This window comes from Amblyomma mixtum, chromosome 3 (assembly GCF_055824585.1).
Source record: "Amblyomma mixtum isolate Tamu chromosome 3, ASM5582458v1, whole genome shotgun sequence".
Taxonomy (NCBI): domain Eukaryota; kingdom Metazoa; phylum Arthropoda; class Arachnida; order Ixodida; family Ixodidae; genus Amblyomma; species Amblyomma mixtum.
Genome location: NC_143014.1, coordinates 7,783,021 through 7,802,227, shown reverse-complemented (window position 1 = coordinate 7,802,227; position 19,207 = coordinate 7,783,021). Strand labels below are relative to the sequence as shown.

General features: G+C 45.8%; 2 protein-coding genes across 3 annotated transcripts in view; one reads left to right on the top strand and one right to left on the bottom strand.

Annotated features, from left to right (window-relative positions):
- Positions 1-1,149: 1,149 nt before the first annotated feature.
- On the bottom strand, positions 1,150-12,956 carry LOC149349174 (uncharacterized). Of its 2 annotated transcripts, none has more exons than XM_089578119.1 (3): positions 12,600-12,956; positions 7,367-7,484; positions 1,150-6,753 (listed from the first exon to the last, which is right to left on the bottom strand). In XM_089578119.1, exons 2-3 carry the CDS (start codon positions 7,382-7,384, stop codon positions 6,298-6,300), a joined length of 474 nt encoding a protein of 157 aa, XP_089434245.1. In that variant the 5' UTR covers positions 7,385-7,484; positions 12,600-12,956; the 3' UTR covers positions 1,150-6,297. The 2 variants fall into 2 exon arrangements, with proteins under 2 accessions (XP_089434245.1, XP_089434244.1); XM_089578118.1 differs by lacking the exon at positions 12,600-12,956 and adding an exon at positions 8,266-8,398.
- A 620-nt stretch (positions 12,957-13,576) lies between these two features.
- LOC149349170 (vesicular integral-membrane protein VIP36) overlaps positions 13,577-19,207 on the top strand; it is a 105,098-nt gene continuing 99,467 nt past the window's right edge. Inside the window, exons 1-2 of the mRNA XM_089578115.1 lie at positions 13,577-14,224; positions 17,346-17,462. The gene's annotated coding sequence lies outside the window, so the exon portion shown is untranslated. The remainder of the gene's footprint in view (positions 14,225-17,345; positions 17,463-19,207) is intronic.

Here is a 19,207-nt window from a genome sequence, read left to right as displayed (position 1 = left end):
GAGGCGTTCGCAACATGAAACAAATTTTTTCACTCGCGTAACTACCGTCGGCTTTCAGGGCCATTATATGTTACCTAAATCCAGCCTTACGAGTGGCGGGTTAGCTGCACTCGATGTGGAACGTGATTCGGGCTCCGTAGGATAAAACGCGCTTTCTGTGTTCGAATACAAAGAGCGGTCTTTGCACCGGCGCGCCTGCTCTTCGAAACGTCAAGCAGGAGAGCCATCTAATTTATGTGCCGTGATTTACAGCATGTTTAATCCACGGTGGCAACTCTGCTGATTACTGGCGCATCTCCTTGACGTGGTCTCAAGTTCCACGTGTTAGAAACAATTAAGTCTAGAAAACATCTGACTACAGAAGTTTCACAGAAGTTTCACAGCAAACGTCTGACTGCAGATGTTTAAGAGACGTCGCAGAGGAAACTTCTCCTTGTCGACATCTATGAGACGTTTGAACACAGCGCAAGACGTTTGTAGTCATTTGAAGCTGTTCCGAGACGTTCGTAAGACGTTTTGTGTTTCGTGGTTTGCACTTGACGCGATTCGCAGTCGCGTTTCGTGCGCGGCCGCTTGCAAACGTAACCAAGGGTAGCGTTAAGTTCTAAGCACCTGAAGAAGTGACGCGATGAGGTAAAGCTTTCCAACGCCACTGACGCGTTGAGGTTACGATCGAGAGCCAGCCGTTTCTCCGCCAATTCCTCTCCCCGTGACGCTGATCGCATTTCACAAGTGCGGAGACGCGACGCGCTGCGCGATGGCTTCGGGCAATAAGCGGTCGCTCTTATTTCCGTGACGACCGGCCACAGGGTCTTTAGCGTCGCATTCAGCACCATCACTCAGCTAATGTGTGCGGCGAGTACGCCGAGACCGCCGCCGCAACGCATTTCACCGTCCATCTCTACAGCGCTACTGTGCTAACTCACCTTCGCGCCGCAACTCGGCGGTGTTTTTTGTACTTGGCGCCAAGTAGCAGACGACACTGTTTATTTTTTTGTCATACTTTTTTCTTTATTCTTCAATGTCGTCATTCTATTCTGCTGTTACGCATTTTCGCACCGCCCCGATTCACACGTCACGGGTACGCCCCGCTCATGGCGGATTGGCGAATATCGAGAATCGGGCGCCTGGGGTTCTTCAGGGGCCCGATTCTCGATATTCGCCAATCCGCCATGAGCGGGGCGTACCCGTGACGTGTGAATCGGGGCGGTGCGAAAATGCGTAACAGCAGAATAGAATGACGACATTGAAGAATAAAGAAAAAAGTATGACAAAAAAATAAACAGTGTCGTCTGCTACTTGGCGCCAAGTACAAAAAACACCGCCGAGTTGCGGCGCGAAGGTGAGTTAGCACAGTAGCGCCGTAGAGATGGACGGTGAAATGCGTTGCGGCGGCGGTCTCGGCGTACTCGCCGCACACATTAGCTGAGTGATGGTGCTGAATGCGACGCTAAAGACCCTGTGGCCGGTCGTCACGGAAATAAGAGCGACCGCTTATTGCCCGAAGCCATCGCGCAGCGCGTCGCGTCTCCGCACTTGTGAGATGCGATCAGCGTCACGGGGAGAGGAATTGGCGGAGAAACGGCTGGCTCTCGATCGTAACCTCAACGCGTCAGTGGCGTTGGAAAGCTTTACCTCATCGTGTCACTTCTTCAGGTGCATAGAACTTAACCCTACCCTTGGTTACGTTTGCAAGCGGCCGCGCACGAGACGCGACTGCGAATCGCGTCAAGTGCAACGCTATGAGCGCGTACTTCTTATTATCAAAAGCGTCAAATGCGAAAGCAAAATAGGGAGATATTGTTTCCCGCCAGTACTTAAAGAAAAACAGACACAGCTAACAGAAGCATGTATTTCACAGTGTTGGCGTTTCACTTAATCTGAATCTCATCTTTTGCTTTGTGAACAATAACTAAGCCTGCCTGGAAGCAGACTTCACGGACTTTATATAAAAGCACCTCACGAATGCATGGCGTAGAGTGGCAGGACATTATTTCATTCAAATAAAAAAAGGCTTTCAAACATTGAAATAAAATTTCAATGTTTGAAAAGGCCCTCAATATTGTTAATTCTGTCTAACAATGAGCACACAGCACTTACCAAGGGCATATAGGCAGGTACACCACTCGTGTGATCCAAGTACGCACCAAAATGTGAGAGGTGAAACAAAATTTGTCAAGCCCATCCCTACAATTCCTTTGCTGCAGGACAACAGTAATGCATCCACAGCAGCACCAGGCAGCTCCTTTCAATGCAGCAAGATTCCTTGTAAGAGGGCAACGTGTGATGTCAAGAGAGGTGAAGTCGGCAGGAAAAAGATATCTTCACATATGCTCTCAACATTGTGGAATGGGACGAATATAGAGGGGGATAGTGAAGGTGGAGGGTGATGCCACATTACAAACAGCTAATCCAGTGTTTAAGACACTTGCTTTATTTGCTTCATGAAGTTATTGGTTTGGTTTATTTGCGTTTAACGTCCCAAATCGACTCGGGCTACGAGGGATGCCGTAGTGAAGGGCTCCAGAAATTTTGACCACCTGGGGTCCTTTAACGGGCATGCAAGTTATTATCATAGCATGCACATACACGTGTATTATCTAGTGCACATGTCATATCAAGCCTGAACATGTCTCAGGGTGAGGTCAAGGAGCTGAAGGAGAATAAAAACAATGGTGAGTTAAGAAGGAAGAACACCAACACAACAAGAAAAGCACAAGCATGCATAGCAGCAAGATAACACACAAAGGGGGCAAGAAATGCAAGGCTAACATGGCCCACAGTATTTGAGGGAGGCAGCGTCACAGACAAGCAGTGGTATTCTGGCAGAAGGTCTATTAATGCAGCATGATAACACTGGATGATGTGGATTGGTTTTGGCAAGCCCTGTGCACTCCACGAGCTCTACAAGAGGCCTCAGTCATGTTTCTAGCCTGATGTGCAAGTGCATGACTTTCCCTCTGTGCACACTCCTGACCACATACATATCAGGGCCATTGTTGGTTCTCTTTGAGCAGTGGATCACAGTGCCGTTAGGCAACATTTACACCATACACTGATGCAATAAAGACCCTGTGATGCCACTATTGTGCACTGCAGGAGAGTAATGCTCAATGAAATGCGTTCACTCTCAAAGTACTTTCCTTTACTGTGAACTAAAATAGACAACCCTCTATGTACACTCAAAATATGACATCTAGTAGAGTTCAGTGAAGGGCACCATACCAGATGTAGGTGCTGAAATGTCAGCAAATGTCTGAAAGGACACTGAGGACTAATCGAAGTTGCTCTGCAACAATAGAGTACCACATTCCAATAACAAAGGGCCTACCTGTACTGAGAACAAAGCTTGCATACAGCTCAGAGATTATTTGTTCAAAGAAGCAGTTTAAAATTACCGTGGTGAAGTGCGTTGGCAGGAAGGCTATTACAGCCCTTGGTTGGTAATAACTTTATTAGTCCCACTTCAGTGGATCAGGTGAGGGTGGGTGAAGGGGTGTTGAACAGGTCGGTGACGGCCCTCCGGCCACTCTAGGTGACGAGGCACTGTTTGGCTGCGGTGACCTTCAAGGCCCAGGCCATGATGCAAAGCTGTAGCTCTGCCTGTGAGCTGCGCAGAGCAGCCTCCCATCGCTCCTGTGATTCCACCCCTTGGAAAGGAGGTTTCGGTTTGTTTGGGCAAGCCTGATATGTGCGTTTAAAATCCGCTCTGGTGCTCGAGCATAAGTGACAGGTTGGAGATTTCTCCCCTCTATGTATGTATTACACTCCACTGCATGAAAAAAAAAATAGAACATTTAAAATGCCTAGTGGTGTGTGCACATGGAGGGTAAATTGTTTTTTTGAGCATGATTAAGGCAGCTTGAAAAATGTTAAGCAAGTCTGACTCAGAGTTTCCAAGAGGAGAACAGAACAGAAGTTATTCATCGCCAATATAATGATAGAACAGGTTGCAAAATGTTGATGAAATTGGAGTCATTGCAAGTGCCTGTGCACAAAATTTAAGCCCCCTGAAAAATTATATTGGGTGCCATGTGCAACCAGAAAAGAAAGGTACGGAAAGCCTGCACACACCACTGTCAAGGAGAGAGGCTGCGATTCAGCAGAAAACCCAGTGTTATCCAGCCGGCATTGTGTCAAAAAACAAGCTTCACGTGTGGATGTCCGCAGTGAAAGTCACTGAAAAGAGGATTTGTAATCTGAATCAAACGTCAGCACATGTCTGAAACTACTTCACTTTATAAAATAATAGATTTTACGTACAGAAAATTAATAAATTTCTGTCTGCCTTGAAACCCATGACCCCTGGATTGCCAGCCAGGCACGCTACCAACTAGGCCATGCAGGCACATTGACTTTACTGAGGTACAAAGTGGGAGGGAGTGATGCGCGGGTGCTGTTGGCTTAATTTGAAGCCTAGCAATGTAATTACTGCAGTGAACTAGAGATGTGCCAATTAGTGAGAAACTAATTACAATAACATTATGTAGGTGAACTGCAGTGTGGAAGAGTTCAAAGGCAAGAATTGGAAACCTGTGTTGAGGCAACTGTGATAAATGTGTGAACACGAATGAAGAACAGTGACTGTGTGTGTGAAGAGAAACCACTGTAGGGAGCCATGAACACTGTTGTGTCATAGCGAGACAAGTTGCATTGCCTCTTAGGTGTTGCAATTTGCTTAAACAAGGAGTGAGGTGTCTTTTACATGCACAGTTAAAAGTTTGTGGAAGCCATTATTGGCAAAATAATTTATTTTCATCACTGAACTTTATGCATCCTAGAATTCATTATGCAGCCTAACTGCGAATCCTTACCTAGTGCAACAATACATATTGACGAATATGTCTCATCTACAAAGATAAGAATTTTTTCGGGACAGAGTAGTCTTTCATAAATGTTTGACAGTGGTGTACATGCACATTAGTGTTGCCTAGTTTGCAAACTGAGGTAGCCAGCTGAAGTAGCCACCTTTGCTAAACGGAAAAATGGCAGCACGGACACTGATACGGTCCAATCACACTAAGGGTGCAGAGGGTAAACAGGTTGTCTAGGATTTGTCTTAAAATGACCAAACAGCAACCCCAACTTATATGAATCAAAGTGCAAGGGGACGAGTCAATGAAAATGGGATCTAACACAGTTTCACTGGGAGGACAGGTGGGCAGTGACCTTGCATTCAAGGTTGATAGCCCAGCACAGAAAAAGATCCTGGACCTGGAAAAACCGCCTGCGTAACCCAGAAAGATCAATAGCGTTTACTACTACTACTACTACAATGATCCATTTCCAGCTAACTTATTGAACCGGATCATGCCCTTCCAGCTACAAAATGCCATTTGGAGTTCCAGAAGAGGGCAAATACGGGCTGGTTGGTACATGTTTTACGAATTGGAAAAACAGCGCAGTGAAAGACAACACAAGAGAAGGACAAAACAACAGCGCTTGGAGCTTTATTATTGAAACACAAATTATGTCCACCTGCATAATTTATACTTCCAGTTACCTTCAACTGAACTAATGTACAATTTGTAGGTTTTCGTCAGGGGTACCAATTTCAGCTAGAAGACGGGAATGGGTACACGTGTCAGAACGCTGGCCAGGCCTTGCATTTTCACCCGGGAAATTGAGCGTGAAACAACTGCGTGACTTTTCCTTCAGGAAAAATAGTTCACTGCTGTATAACTACGTGCAGCATGTGAAAGACGCAGTCGAAAGCAAGCAGACAAAGGCAACCAAATGCCATGAGGCAAAGCATGTTGTGATCTTATCACACAAACGGTGCCACACAAGACGTGTTGCACCCTGAAGAAGAGATGTTGTACATAACTAGAGACACAGCGACCATGCTGTATGTTGAGCATGTTCTGGACTGCTGGCTCCCAACAAACACCAAAGCAAACAGAAATGCATTGGTGAAAGCATGTCCAGTCAACACAACGGTGCTGGAAGGAAAACATTTTGGTGCCTTCCTGTGCTTCACTGAACTTAAGCACCAAATAAAATGTGCATTGTGTACAAGCAGGACACATAGGGAGGCACCACACGAAGGGATGGCACTTCTACACAATCACGAAAGCATGTGTTGAAGCACGCACTCAGGAAGTTGGCAGACGGTAGGCTGAAAACACTTGGGGCACTTCCTGACTCACACAAAACTGCAGCACCAGACAAAAATGATTTCTACTGTCATGGATACCACCAATATGGTCCTATTCAAAGAACAGCACTGTAATGCCTCACGGCGCTGTGGGTACTGTAATAAATAAATAAATAAACAGCACCAAAATGATGAAGACTTCACCAGCTTCCTAGCAGTATGCTATCAAACTTGAAGCAGAGCAAATGTACGCTGATTACTTGTGGCATAGCTACACGTGACAACCAGGGCAGTGAGTGCAATTCCTGCACGCAGCTGCTGATCGTGCACTTCCTGTCTGTCAGGTAGAATCCAAATGGTGCTGTGTCCTCCTCCTTGTTGTAGATGTTGGTGCTCCTGCTATTATCACCACTTGCCAGAGGTGTCATGGTCCTGCAGCTGAGTGTGGATGAATATGTTGGGTTGCACAATGCAAGCTGTGCTGACCTTCGCAGAGAACTCTTGATCATGCTGTACCATGGCCTTTGCAGACACCTCAGGAGCCTGGTATGGCCACCCATCTGGGTAACCAGACCAGCTGGGAGGTGACCAAACATGAATCTGGTATCCTGGCTCCAGAGCACATGAGACCCCATGGCGAGGGTGGTCTGCCACGTCTGCACATAAGATGCACACCATCACCTGCACACTAATCAATGCTGTGCACTGAAATCTCCCAACGAACTAGACATTGTGTTCAAAAATAGTCGTTTTACGTAAAAATGTAAAATACGCTCACTGCAAAACCAATCATTAGTATCAAAACAAACTGTTTCTATATAGCTGGAGGTACTTGATGGCAGATTTCCCAAACTGATGCACACAAATAATTACTACAGTCTTTTTATACTCAAGAAAACCGCTACAGAATGCACAGCAAGGAAGGGCACAATTTTAACTGTTTATGACTACCTTGAGTTTTTCAGTATATGCATGCTTTCGCATTTTGCACCAATCGAAATGGGGCTACCTTGACACTGTGGTCACTGAGAGAAATTCAAAACCACAGAACAACACTGCGTGTCACGCACACCTATCTCCGTTGTCACCTGAAAAGTACAGACATGATTAATTTACATTATTTTCATATCTGGTTCTATTTACACTGTTCTTGCTTGCTGAATAAACTATATATAAATGCAATCAGATATAATTAGCCATACGCAATCTTACTAAAGGCAAACATGTTATCCCTTACTGCTTGCCCCAACACACTAAGCACGTGCTCACCAGTTTGATGATTTCCATGCGGGCAGCACATCAAGAGAGATTGCACACAAACGGGTCATGGATGGATCCCGCACAGACTTCGTGTGAGCTGGAACCTTCACCGGCAGGAACAACACACCTGTAAATAAAATGTACAAGAGTCATACATGTTTGTTTTTCGCGCGCCCTAAGAGAAATGATTTTTTTCACCCTCCTACGGTCATTTCCACGTGACTGCTGTGTAACTGATGATGTAACACTGTTATGAAAATTTTACCTTGAATAGCAAAATCACTTTTGTGTGCTTCACTAATAATGCTTAAGCCAGGGTATAGTATTCTTATAGAGCTTCACACAATTTTTTTTTCCACACTTAAGGAAACGACGCCTTCCAGCTGATTTCACCTATGCTGCCTTTCACATTCATCAACACCAAAAACAAAGAAATCGACCAACGTCTAGCATGCTAGACTTTGTTTTCTCAGCTTGAGCCGTGTGCAAAAACTGAAAACAGTATGATGAAAAAAGAAACACGAAATGGCGAATAAAAATTTCGGATTCGCAGCATGCATCCTGCATTTGTTTTAAAGTCATTTCCAGCATGCATGCAAAAGGAATGAGAATGACGCTACACACACACGGGTGTCTCGTCGAGAAGCCCGACACATTCCTGGAGATTGTTGCTCGGCCGCGCGAACACCTGTCGTGTCATCCGCTCATCACGCGCGCAAAGCCCATCAGTTCAGCGACGTTTCACAGCTGGCGATCGCCCCTCAGAGCTCGTCAGTTCGGCACTGCTTCTCGCCGCAATGCATCCTTGCATAGCCACCACACCATATGCCTCGTCAGGTGATTGCACAGACGAGCTGTCTAGTCCGAGACAACTCGAAAGCATCGCGGTGACCTCGAAATTCGCTCACCTTTCCCACTTCTAGGGTTTAACAAACGACGACTGAATGCAAGGAGCAGCAAATCGCAGCGCCGGCACTGCCGGCACCGCCATTCGAGCAATTTTCGCGCTTCACTAACCGCACGGACGGATGATTTCTCACAGCGAGCGAAGGGTTTGCAACGGGAGAGCAGTTAGCGCCCCTATAGGCCCCCTGCAATAGTCAGGCGGCGCCGCGGTCGCGTCGCGCTGCTTACAGCGCCGCCACATGTTTTTTTTTTTGACAGGCGGACGCTCTTTGCGGCGTGCGCGCCCAGTGCGAATTTGAAGATGTCTGTTGTTTTATATTGCGGATTCAAGCCTATTGATGCCATCGATGTGTATTTTCGGCGACCGGAGCTCGAAAAAGGACGTCGCCTTTACGAGAGTAATCATGTGCAGTCAGTGAAGGAAATGGACGGCGCTGAAATTTCGGCCGACGCAAAGCTTACAGAAAATCCGCAACGCTGCACAACCTAGCCATTCTCCCAGACTCCCTCGCAACGCTTTTGTGGCCGCACGGCAGTGCGCGCACCCGTGAGCGAACAATGGTGAGCATCTGTGCATTCCTCGAACAGGCGGGCTTGACGTCCCGCCTGTTCTCCGCCAGGTAGTTACGTGCAGTGACCGAACGCTCCGCGTGTGCTACCTCGGACGATGAACAGCTGGACGCCCCTACTCCAGCTGTTTCTGTGCTTTGTGTCGTGCGCGTGTGATTGTACTGTGATCTTCCAGATCTTCACGCGCGTGCGACCTGTATATGTGTTTATATTTACCATGTAGATATGTAAATAGATTTATTGACAGTGCACCCCTTCCGCTGTCCTTTCTACTATCCCTTCACCCCTTTCCTTTCACTTCTACACACTGCCTTACATTTCAACCCTTACATTTCAAGTACGGCAATGCAGAACACATACTGGAAAGTGTCCACAAATTCAGGTACCTTGGCGTAGTATTCTCCCCGAACCTAAAATGGCATAAGCATGTTGATAACATATGCGCGAAATCATTACAAAAAAAATTACCGACGATTACGTTACTTCCTAATGCGAAATTTGAGCGCAGCAAATAAGCTGTGTCACCTTTTCGATAGTGAGTCAACCCCAGCTGCGGAGTTGGTTTCAGGGACAACGCCGCCGATGCCGACACAAACAATATGATACCCTCGCTTCCGCAGCGCTAAGAACCAGGTCTAGCCGTGGGAAGGTGGTCACGTATTCGTCGACGTGCCGGGGCCTACGTGAAATAACCGGCGCGTCGGCAACTGAAGAGCACCCTATCCGCCACACAAGAACAGGGGGGACCCTTTCCTCCTCTTTCTGCATGGCGGCGACGGTGTTCTATGCAGTCACGTTATCTTGACTCTCTAGCGGCCGGCGTCAGCGGTATCAGTCGGTCGCTGCTAGCGCTGGGGGGATGAAAGGGGGGCGGAGCTGGTTACGAGGCCGACGACGACGCGAAACCCAGGAACGGACGCCAAAGAGCTGCGCTCTAAAATTAGGCTACCTAAGAAGAACTTTAAAGGGCGCTACTAAAGAATGCAAACTAACAGCTTATAAATCCCTGGTCAGGCCGCTTCTTGAATACGCGTCAGTCGTGTGGTCCCCTCACCTTGAGGCTTGAGCATGATAAAGATAAACTTGAGTCGATACAGAAAAAAGCGATTAGATTCATTTTTAACCGGTACGATCGCAACTTTTCCCCTTCACTACATTACCATGTTTTATCACTGAATTCCCTCGAGCATCAACGAAAATGTGACTGGCTTGTAATGCTACACAAAATAGTGCACAAATCCGTTTCTATAGCTGCCCCCATTTCATTCCCTGGTCGCACTGCACGTGTGGCCCGCCGCACAGATCCCATGAACATCACACCATTCAGATCTTTCCTTGATTGCCACAAATTTTCTTTTTTTCCCGCACACAGTTGAGATGTGGAATTCTCTTGATGGTGCGTTGCGACAGCTTCCACCGGCGCAATTTGTAAAACAAGTGCCTTTTCATGTATTATGATTTTCTTCTTTATGTAACCACTCCTGCTATGTCTCGAACCTGAGACAGCAGTATCTGTAAATAATAAATAATAATAATAATTTCGCTGCCCCAGCTCAGGTGCTTCCAGCTGCGATAGCAGATGCCGGGGCAGAAAACATTCTTTTACCTTCCATATAGGCGGATGATTTTACCTTCCATATAGGCGGATGATTGCATTATATACCGCCCTATTAGATCTACTAATGACCACCTGGCGCTCCAATCAGACCTTCTTACTATTAACGACTGGTGCAACTCATGGTTAAGGACTCTTAATGTATCAAAGTGCAAAGTCATCTCTTTCACCCGTAAAAATAACAAATCTAGCTATACATACCGTATTCAAAATGATCTACTCTCTCACGTATCACATTACAAATACCTTGGCGTTAACCTTTCTTCAGATCTTTCATGGTCATACCATATCTCATCCATATGTGCCGTCGCCTCAAAGTCATTAGGATACCTACGCCGTAATCTCCGAAATTCACCATCTAATATTCGAAAACTAGCATACCTCACTTTTGTTCGTCCACAACTTGAATTTGCTTCTCCCATTTGGTCTCCCTATCATAAGAACATGATCATCGCGTTAGAATCTATCCAAAACAGGGCAGCACGATTCATTTCCCGAAACTATAACTACCGTTCAAGCGTCACTCAGATTAAAACAGATCTTTCTCTACAATCATTAAGCACGCGCCGTGACATCGCTCTCCTAACACTATTTCACAAATATGCGCACTTCAATAGAACTACTTCATTTCAACTCGATGTCTCATCCCGCACGTCGAAAAGGTTATATAATCAGTTTCGTTTTGCAAGAATATATGGTGACACATTGGCTTTCAATTCATCTGCACTATCACGAGCCATCAGATTATGGAATGATCTGCCAGACAACATCGCTTCCGCGTCTAATCTAGAATCTTTCCATTCTCAACTCATCACATATTTCACTGAAACCGTCATTTAGCACACCTACGTTCAAGTCTTTGCTGCTACACTCGTGCCATTCGGATGTTTTCTTATGTTTGCCTGCCTTAATTGTTTCCGCTATTTTGTTCCCGCGTTCGGTGAGCACATTATACTTTATTGTAGTGATTTATTTTGTGTCGCGTATTCTTTTTATCTTTTCCTGTTGTTATTTCCGCGTTGTTTCTTCTTCTCCACTAATTTGTTGATATATTGTTTATCATGACTGTATGTTTCTCTTTTGTTTCCTTAGGTTATTAATGCACTGTATAGATTTATTTCTTTTTTATCATGGTCATATGTTCCCTTTTGTTTCCTCTGGTTTTAATGCACTGTATTATATTTTTTTTTTCGCCCCCCTTACACAATGCCCAATGGGCCTGTAAGGTATTTCAAATAAATAAATATTAAATGTACCAATAAATAACCACTACTACTACTACTACAACCTAGCTGTTTGCGCCTTTCTCGGGAAGCGGAGCCGGTCTGGGCGCGCCGAGCTGCCTACTCAGTGCTTGTCTCTTCGTCCGCGAGACGGCGCCACATGTACCGGCAAACTACACTGCAGGTTGCCTTCACTATTAACGCTCTCAGGGGTTGCTTATTTCAGATGTGCTCTTACAACGCCATATCATTACATTGTGCAATCAAAACAAGACTTTTATAAGCTTAGTTTTGTCTTGAAATAAATACCCGTTAAAATGCGGCTACCTAACGCCGTATAAATCAGCATTTCACTAACTCATTTGCATGATTCGGGTACCTTTCGCCAGGGGCATGGAGGAAGGAAAGTTTTCCTTCCTCCATGGCCCTTTCGCCGGGCGAAATGATGGCGGCGAATTTCAGCCATTTTTTGCAATGGCGGCACAACGTAAACGTGAAGAAACGTCATTCTGACATCACTCCAAAATGTGTGCCTATCACGTGCTTTACGTGTATTGTTCCAACCAATCAGATTTTAGGAAGTTGCCATTTCCGGTGTGCAGCTATTTTCTCCAAATCGGCAAGTCGAGCGCAAGTGCTCTCGCACGGACCACTTGTAGCTTCTTTTCCCTTCACAATAACATATACGTACCAGCCGGGCACCAAGAATAGCGCTGCGAAAATGCATTTTCAATGACACGTCAAAACGACGTCACCGCGAAAAGTGCTGCTGTAACCGACCCTGATTGACACGCCCATTGACGGCGATTGACACTTCTGACAGCCAATCAGAGAGGCAATATGGCGCCGACAGGCGAATGTGAATATCGAGAATCGGGCCCCAGCTTGCGGAATAAACAATTCTGACAAGGCAGTTAAAAAAACTTACCTTTTTTTGCAGAGATCCCCCCGCGCGGCAGACGGCGTAGTTGTCACCGCATAACATAAAGTACTAAACTAACAAGAAACTTCTTTTGCTTCGAAATAAAACTTCCACCATTTTTAAAGATGTTGTTACCCAATGTTAGCACTTGTTTTGTAAACTTTAGTAGCTATGGCTTCGGAAGTTAGGCACGCGTTGTGTTCCCAAATGGGAACAATGGCGCCAAATGGGTTAACGCATAGAGAACGTTAACGTCACTGATCAGTGGTTGACGTCCTTGGTTAACGTGCACTGACATCGCACAGCACACGGGCGTGTTTTGCATTCCGCCTCCATCGAAACGCGACCGCCGCGGTCGGGTTCGAACCCGGGTGCAAGCTCGGTTTTTATCACGCTCCTTACACAACATGTTGCACTTCCCGACTTCCCGCTGCGCTAATGACGAAGGGGAAATATTTACACCCAACTAGGGACATCTGAAAAGAACTTTCTCCGTGTTCCTGTTTTAGGTACTTTTGGTCCGCTCCGCTCCCTGGCGCGTCCCCTCTTCTATCCAGTCATTTTCCTTCTTTCCTCCATGTATCCAGTGGAGATAGGGCCTTGGATATAGTGTACTAGAATTCTAGTACACTATACCTTGGATAGGGTCCCTAGGGGAGCTACTAGGGAGAGCAACGGGCCCGTCGTCCCCCTTTCTGTCCACTTCAGTCCGTCCCTAGCAGCATCCCTCTGTCCCTCCCTAGGATTCCCCGTCCTTAGGAACATTTGTTTGTGTTGTTTGTTTAAATAAAGATTCTTGATACGACTGCAGTACAAAACTTATGCATTTTATAATCACGTTTTTTTATGTTCTTGTTTCTATATGAAATGAATTTGTTGGCGCGTTGGTATTACTTGTATCCGATCACGTGACTACTTCGATTTCGCAGGCGCAGATTTCAACCGGTCACGCTGTCATCGGTGGTGTGCTGTGCGAGCCCTAAACGTTGTTCAGCGTGCCTGCTCAACGGTCCCTGAGCGTGCCTGCTCTTTTAGTTTTCTACCTGTTGCGTTAATTGGTGTACTGTAGAGTAATTTTATTGTCTTGTTTTGGCGTCGTTGTATCGTTACTCGAAGCTACTAACCTCACCTCGGCTACGTTAGGACAGTGGGTTAGAGGACATCGCTGTTAATTGCGTTTGCGGGGCTCGGGGATTTTTTTCTAGCTGTTGCGCTAATTGCACTTGGTGCATATTCTCCGTTGCTCTATTCTCGCGAGTTTGCGCAGTTGCACGTGCTTTGTTTTACGTTGTTGTTTGAAGTTTGTTTTCAGTGCTGTGATCATTGTCCTTGCCACCCTCGTGGCCTGATTGGAATGGAAGAACCAAGTAGTACACCACCTGCTGAGCCACCAGCACGAGATAAGTATCGGTGCCCCGTGTGCTAAGCTGAATTCACTTTTCAGCAATCCCAGAGGAGGCATGTGCGAAATAAGCATCCCGAAGCTGCGAGCTCATTAGCTCGTGAGAAAACTTATGCATGTGACCTCTGTCCTAATGCTTTTCTCTACTGTCGTGAATTGTTGCAGCACCACGAGCAGGAGCATGGGTTCGTGGCGAGACGCAGCACTCTGCAGTTCTCTTCCAGTGCAGGTGAGAAAGATGCACGTGTTCTTGACGTCTTTTTTTTTTTAACAAACACGTACGGAGGAATCTATGTTTGCTTGTGTACAAACGAGCAGGTTTATCTAGAGCGCTCGCGCTGTGTTCTGCAGAGCCCCCCCCCCCCCCCCCCCCCCCCCCCAGAAAAAAAAAAATTAAAGATGTAGTGGTTTTTGTGCCAAAAATGTTGTCCAGCTCCCTAGGAATGACTATAGAATGAGCGTTGGGTCTCTGTACGTATGTGCGCATTACGAGCAGGTGAGCAGTATGCATGGTGGGCTTAAACACGTGGTTTACTCAAAAGGCGGTATTTGTATGTGCAGGTGCCAACGAGCAACAGAAGCATGGGAGGAATCGTTATCCACTTAATGGTTTTTCAGGCTTCCATGCATCTCCTTACCTGCTCCTTTGGTGGGCTCAGTAATAGTGCCTGCATATATAAAGTGGAATTAACCTAAGTCCAGTGCTTAACCTGGGTTTTCTTGTGTGTAATTTTTGATGCATAATGCTTATAGACACCAGCGATTGTTACCAATTAGACCATGTTTGTGCTTTGACAATGTGCATTATTTCAGAGGTTGAGAATTGAGACTCAATGGTACTACAGCTTGTACATGATGGCTGTCTTGTTAGAAGATAAATTTTTGTTCTTACAGCTGGTGAAATACTAAATGTTCCCTTCTGTGAAATGTTTACATCGTTTTACGCAAATTATTTTTACCTTGTAAAAAAAATGTGGACCTGATGGTCTTGTGAAACTTTTATTCATGTTCATAGCATTCTGGCCTGTGTCACCTGAGAGTATATTTGTACACTGCGTATGTTGAGGCAAATGCAAACGATTAGACAAAAAGACAAGACGTGACATGCGTGCGGCCAGGTGGGGCCACTTTACATGCGCAGGAGACCTCTGGTAGACTGGCATACGTCTCTGGAATGTTGAAAACATCTAATGACATTAACAAGCAGTGGCTGTCTAAATTCTTGTAGGCGTAAGGAGCAAATGTAGACTGAGCAAGTTGTGTTCTAATGGTCTGCAAAAAATAAATAATAATGAGCAGGGCATGTAATGAGAAGGCAGGTCCTTCAAATCCAGGACTACCAACGCTAACGCTGGATCAGTGGTCACAGCCTAACACCAACACCCTTGCCATTAGAGATCAGAAGCCAAATACAAGTTGCCCCTCTCCATAAGAACCTGCACCCAGAATGCCATCAAAACTGGCGCCGAACACGGGCAGAAGCACAATGTGGCATCCACATACACATGAATGCCAAAAAGGCATTCATGTGTACGTGGATGCCACATTTGGTGCAGAAAACGTTAGTAGAGCGATCCAATCAATGCTCTAATGTGCACTGGAAGCTCTGAAGCTAGGCTGATAAATGCAAAATTCAGGCTGAGAAGTGCGAAATTACACTTAAAGAGGTTGAATTTTCCTGTAATAAATACTTCAATTCCTTATGCCGCCTACTGTGAATGTGTCAAGTACACAATAACAGTGATGACTCATTCTGACATTTTTGTGATACGACCTGCTGCAGTGTGAGCAGCAACTTTCTTTCTGCTCTGCATTGGGCATGCCCTCTTTCTCTTTTCCACCTCCTAGTTGTGCTGTCCCAGCTACATAAGAAAGCCCCTAAAGAGCTTGACAGATCCGTTTTCTATGATGTCGGGCCATAAATACCTCATTCACGCAGCCTGCAGTGCAAAAAAATGTTCACTTATGAATATTTCACACCGCATACTGCCCATAGCGTAGAATGCATGTTTATCCCGTGGAGCAACAATGGATTTAATTTAGACATCGACTCTTTGAGCCACAATGGCTTCGGGGCCTTTTGAGAATTCTTTTGGCAAAATTGAGATGCAGAGAGCACTCTCACAAAAGTATCGTAATTGCACGAATATACCACGAGTTTTCCCTCACTTCACTTGTTTCAGAATGCATAGCACTCTATATTCGAAACCAAGGGACAAATACAACGTGATTTTGTTTCCTTGCTGCAATTTAAGGTAGCCACAGCAAGCTTCACCACCAGACTACCAAACTACTAAGAAAAGCAAGCTTTGCGACGGCCTTGGGGCCACGCAGCGCGCAAAGGGTAAATGAAAATTTTAGCTGCGCAGGCTGCTGAGAAAGAGAAGGCACTGAAATAGCAAAAAGAAAGAAGGGCGAAAGGAAACAGGACTGGGCGGCACAAAACATGACGCAATGGCGCTGATGGCGGCTGCTACCGTTTTGCAGACTGCATTTAACGCATAGGAAGCTTTGCTGTGCTCTTCTGGAATGTTGCCTCTGAAATGTTTACGTAATGTTCACATAAAGAAAATACGTTGCTTTTGTATATTTATGTACCATCTCCATTTTTCCAAGTTCTCGGTTGTAGTTGGCATGAACACGCTGAGATCGCATTATAATTAGATTTTTTTTTCACTTCCATTAGGTCTCAAAACTGCCCACTCGCGTTATATTCGTGGTCGTGTTATTTAAAGCATGGACAGTGCCCAGGACCATTCAGCTGCGCTTGCACTGACCAAGTGATTTGAAAATGACTACAATGAGAGCATGTCAGAACGTGAGCAGGTAAAAACAAGTGCAGTTTTTACCATGGCATAATTACAGGCGAAATTGCAGTATAATTGTGAAAGCAATTGGGATACAATACCAGCTACATAAAAGGTGATTCACTGCAGAGCTGAAAAAAGCGTGCACAAATACAGAAGTGTATGAAACTGCAATAACGGCTAACAGATATGTCATGAGAAAAAATGGACATGGGCTGGGCATTTAATAATAAGGCAACATAACCGATGGTCATTAAGGGTAACAAAATGGATTCCCAGAGAAGGCAACCGTAGAAGGGGGCGACAGAAAGTTAGGTGGGCAGATGAGAATAGGAAGTTTGCAGGGATAACGTGACTGTGACTAGTGCAGGACAGGGTTAATTGGGGAGACATGGGAGACGCATTTGCCCTGCAGTGGGCATAGTCAGGCTGATGATGATGATGTACCCGAAAGGTCCTGGGGGGAGGTTCCAGACGAAAGCCGCCTCACGTGGTCATGAAGGAGGAACCAGACATGTCACATGTCATCACTTGTTTGTGCAGGACAGACGAAATGAGATCTGGGTGCAGCACGGCGAATGCTACCTTCAATATCCAGCCCACCTGCAGCTGTGCACATAAAGAACCTGCTATGTCAAAGCGTTGTCGCATAATTCAATGGTAAGTGATTGAGCTAGCTGATCTTCATCAGTGACTTTCCTGAGTGGGGACTGAGGTGTTTGTACCAAATGTTCAGCAACACCATTATGCAGGAAGTCATGATGGAGTGCACAGCTATGTCATTCCATTTGCAATGCAGAAATATGTTGAAACAAGCAATAATGCAGGACCACAGTGAGAGGCAATGAAGCCAGGCAAGCCATGGCTAGAGAACATCAAATGGACTCCAAATTGTGGCTTCTTAGGGCCACTCGAAAAGATTTAATCCATTTTGCAAAACCATCCTCTACGACAATGTGCTATCAACCTGTAAGAGGCGCTGTAAATTCTACAAGAACGCACAACTCCAGCTATTGAGGAAATGGTTAAGGTAACACTGGTGCTGATCAAGCAAGTCTGCGATGGTCCTAACATACAAGCCAGTGATAGAGTGTGGTAGTGGTATCTTCATCTACAGAAGGGCACCCACTACACCTTTCGCTCCAAGATTAATTTCCATGACACCCCATTCCACTTTGTGACTCAATTGCAGGATGGCATGGTGTAAAAATGGAGCAGTTTTGACTCTAGTACTCAGTAATATGCAGTTCTAAGGAACAGAGCTCTGTTGACCTTGTATATTGCTTCAAAGCTGTACCAGATGTGTCACTGCATAGCCAAACATCATCCAAAAGCTTCCCTGGGGTTTGATTGTTTAGTTGGCTCAGCCAGAGCAGAGGCAGACAATACTCTTGGGTATGACTCATCTAGCATGAATCCTTCTGCAGGACAGACTCCACAGTTGGAGAAGACATCACCACTAAACAACTCAGTACTTCAGCGTTCACAATGCAAGCACCAGGCCTGTACTTTAGAATGTCTTTGTATGTTCACAGCATCCACATGGCCAACACAGTAAAACATGTTTTCTAGTACCACTTAATATATACTAAGTTGTGTGATGTTGGTAGAGGAAGATGCAAATGCCACCTGTGAGCCTTAAAGATCTGAAAGGCTACTATGACGGTGCAGGGCTAAAAAGTAAGGAAGTGGTGCTGTTGCATCTGACAGCTGAGGGCAGTGATGCTCTATATTTCATTAGGCACCTAGATGCTAGGCAACCCTCTTCATGGCACTTCATGCAACAGTGTCAGCCAATGAGTGGACTGGGCAAAAGGCAACTGTGCCATACAGTGCAAAGGGGCTAAGTAGCAAGCTCACTTTGTAGCAGGAGGCATATCCACTGTGCAAAGGTTATTTGGTGGGCTGGAGAGGTGCAGTAAAGGCACATGGCTATGTCTGCTATTGCCCTCAGTTACATGAACGACTTTGGGATCATCTTGAGCAAGTGAGCCTCAAAGGGGCACTCATGTGGCTGTTACTATAACAGCTCATCTAAGTATATCGCCTGGGTTCACCGAGACTGCATGTAATGGGGACCCAGGCCAAGGTCTGAGCAGTTTGCGAGGAAGGTGACAACAGAGGATCAGCACTGTGTGGCTACACTGACAGCAGTAGAGTGACACTAAATGCCTGGCAGGAAGGCTGCACTTCTTAGGTGTTGGACATCTGTCGATAATTGGCAGTGCGGTGTAAGCACAACTGAAGAGCAACTAAGAACTAGGTTGTACCTTGCATACAACTGGTGTTGCCATTGTGTTAGCCAACTGTGAATGCACTGATGATTGCTCACTTCCATGGGTCCCATACCAGGTGCTTACTGGCTGTCATCTGATGGCACTTGGCTGCTCCGCAAAGTTTATTGT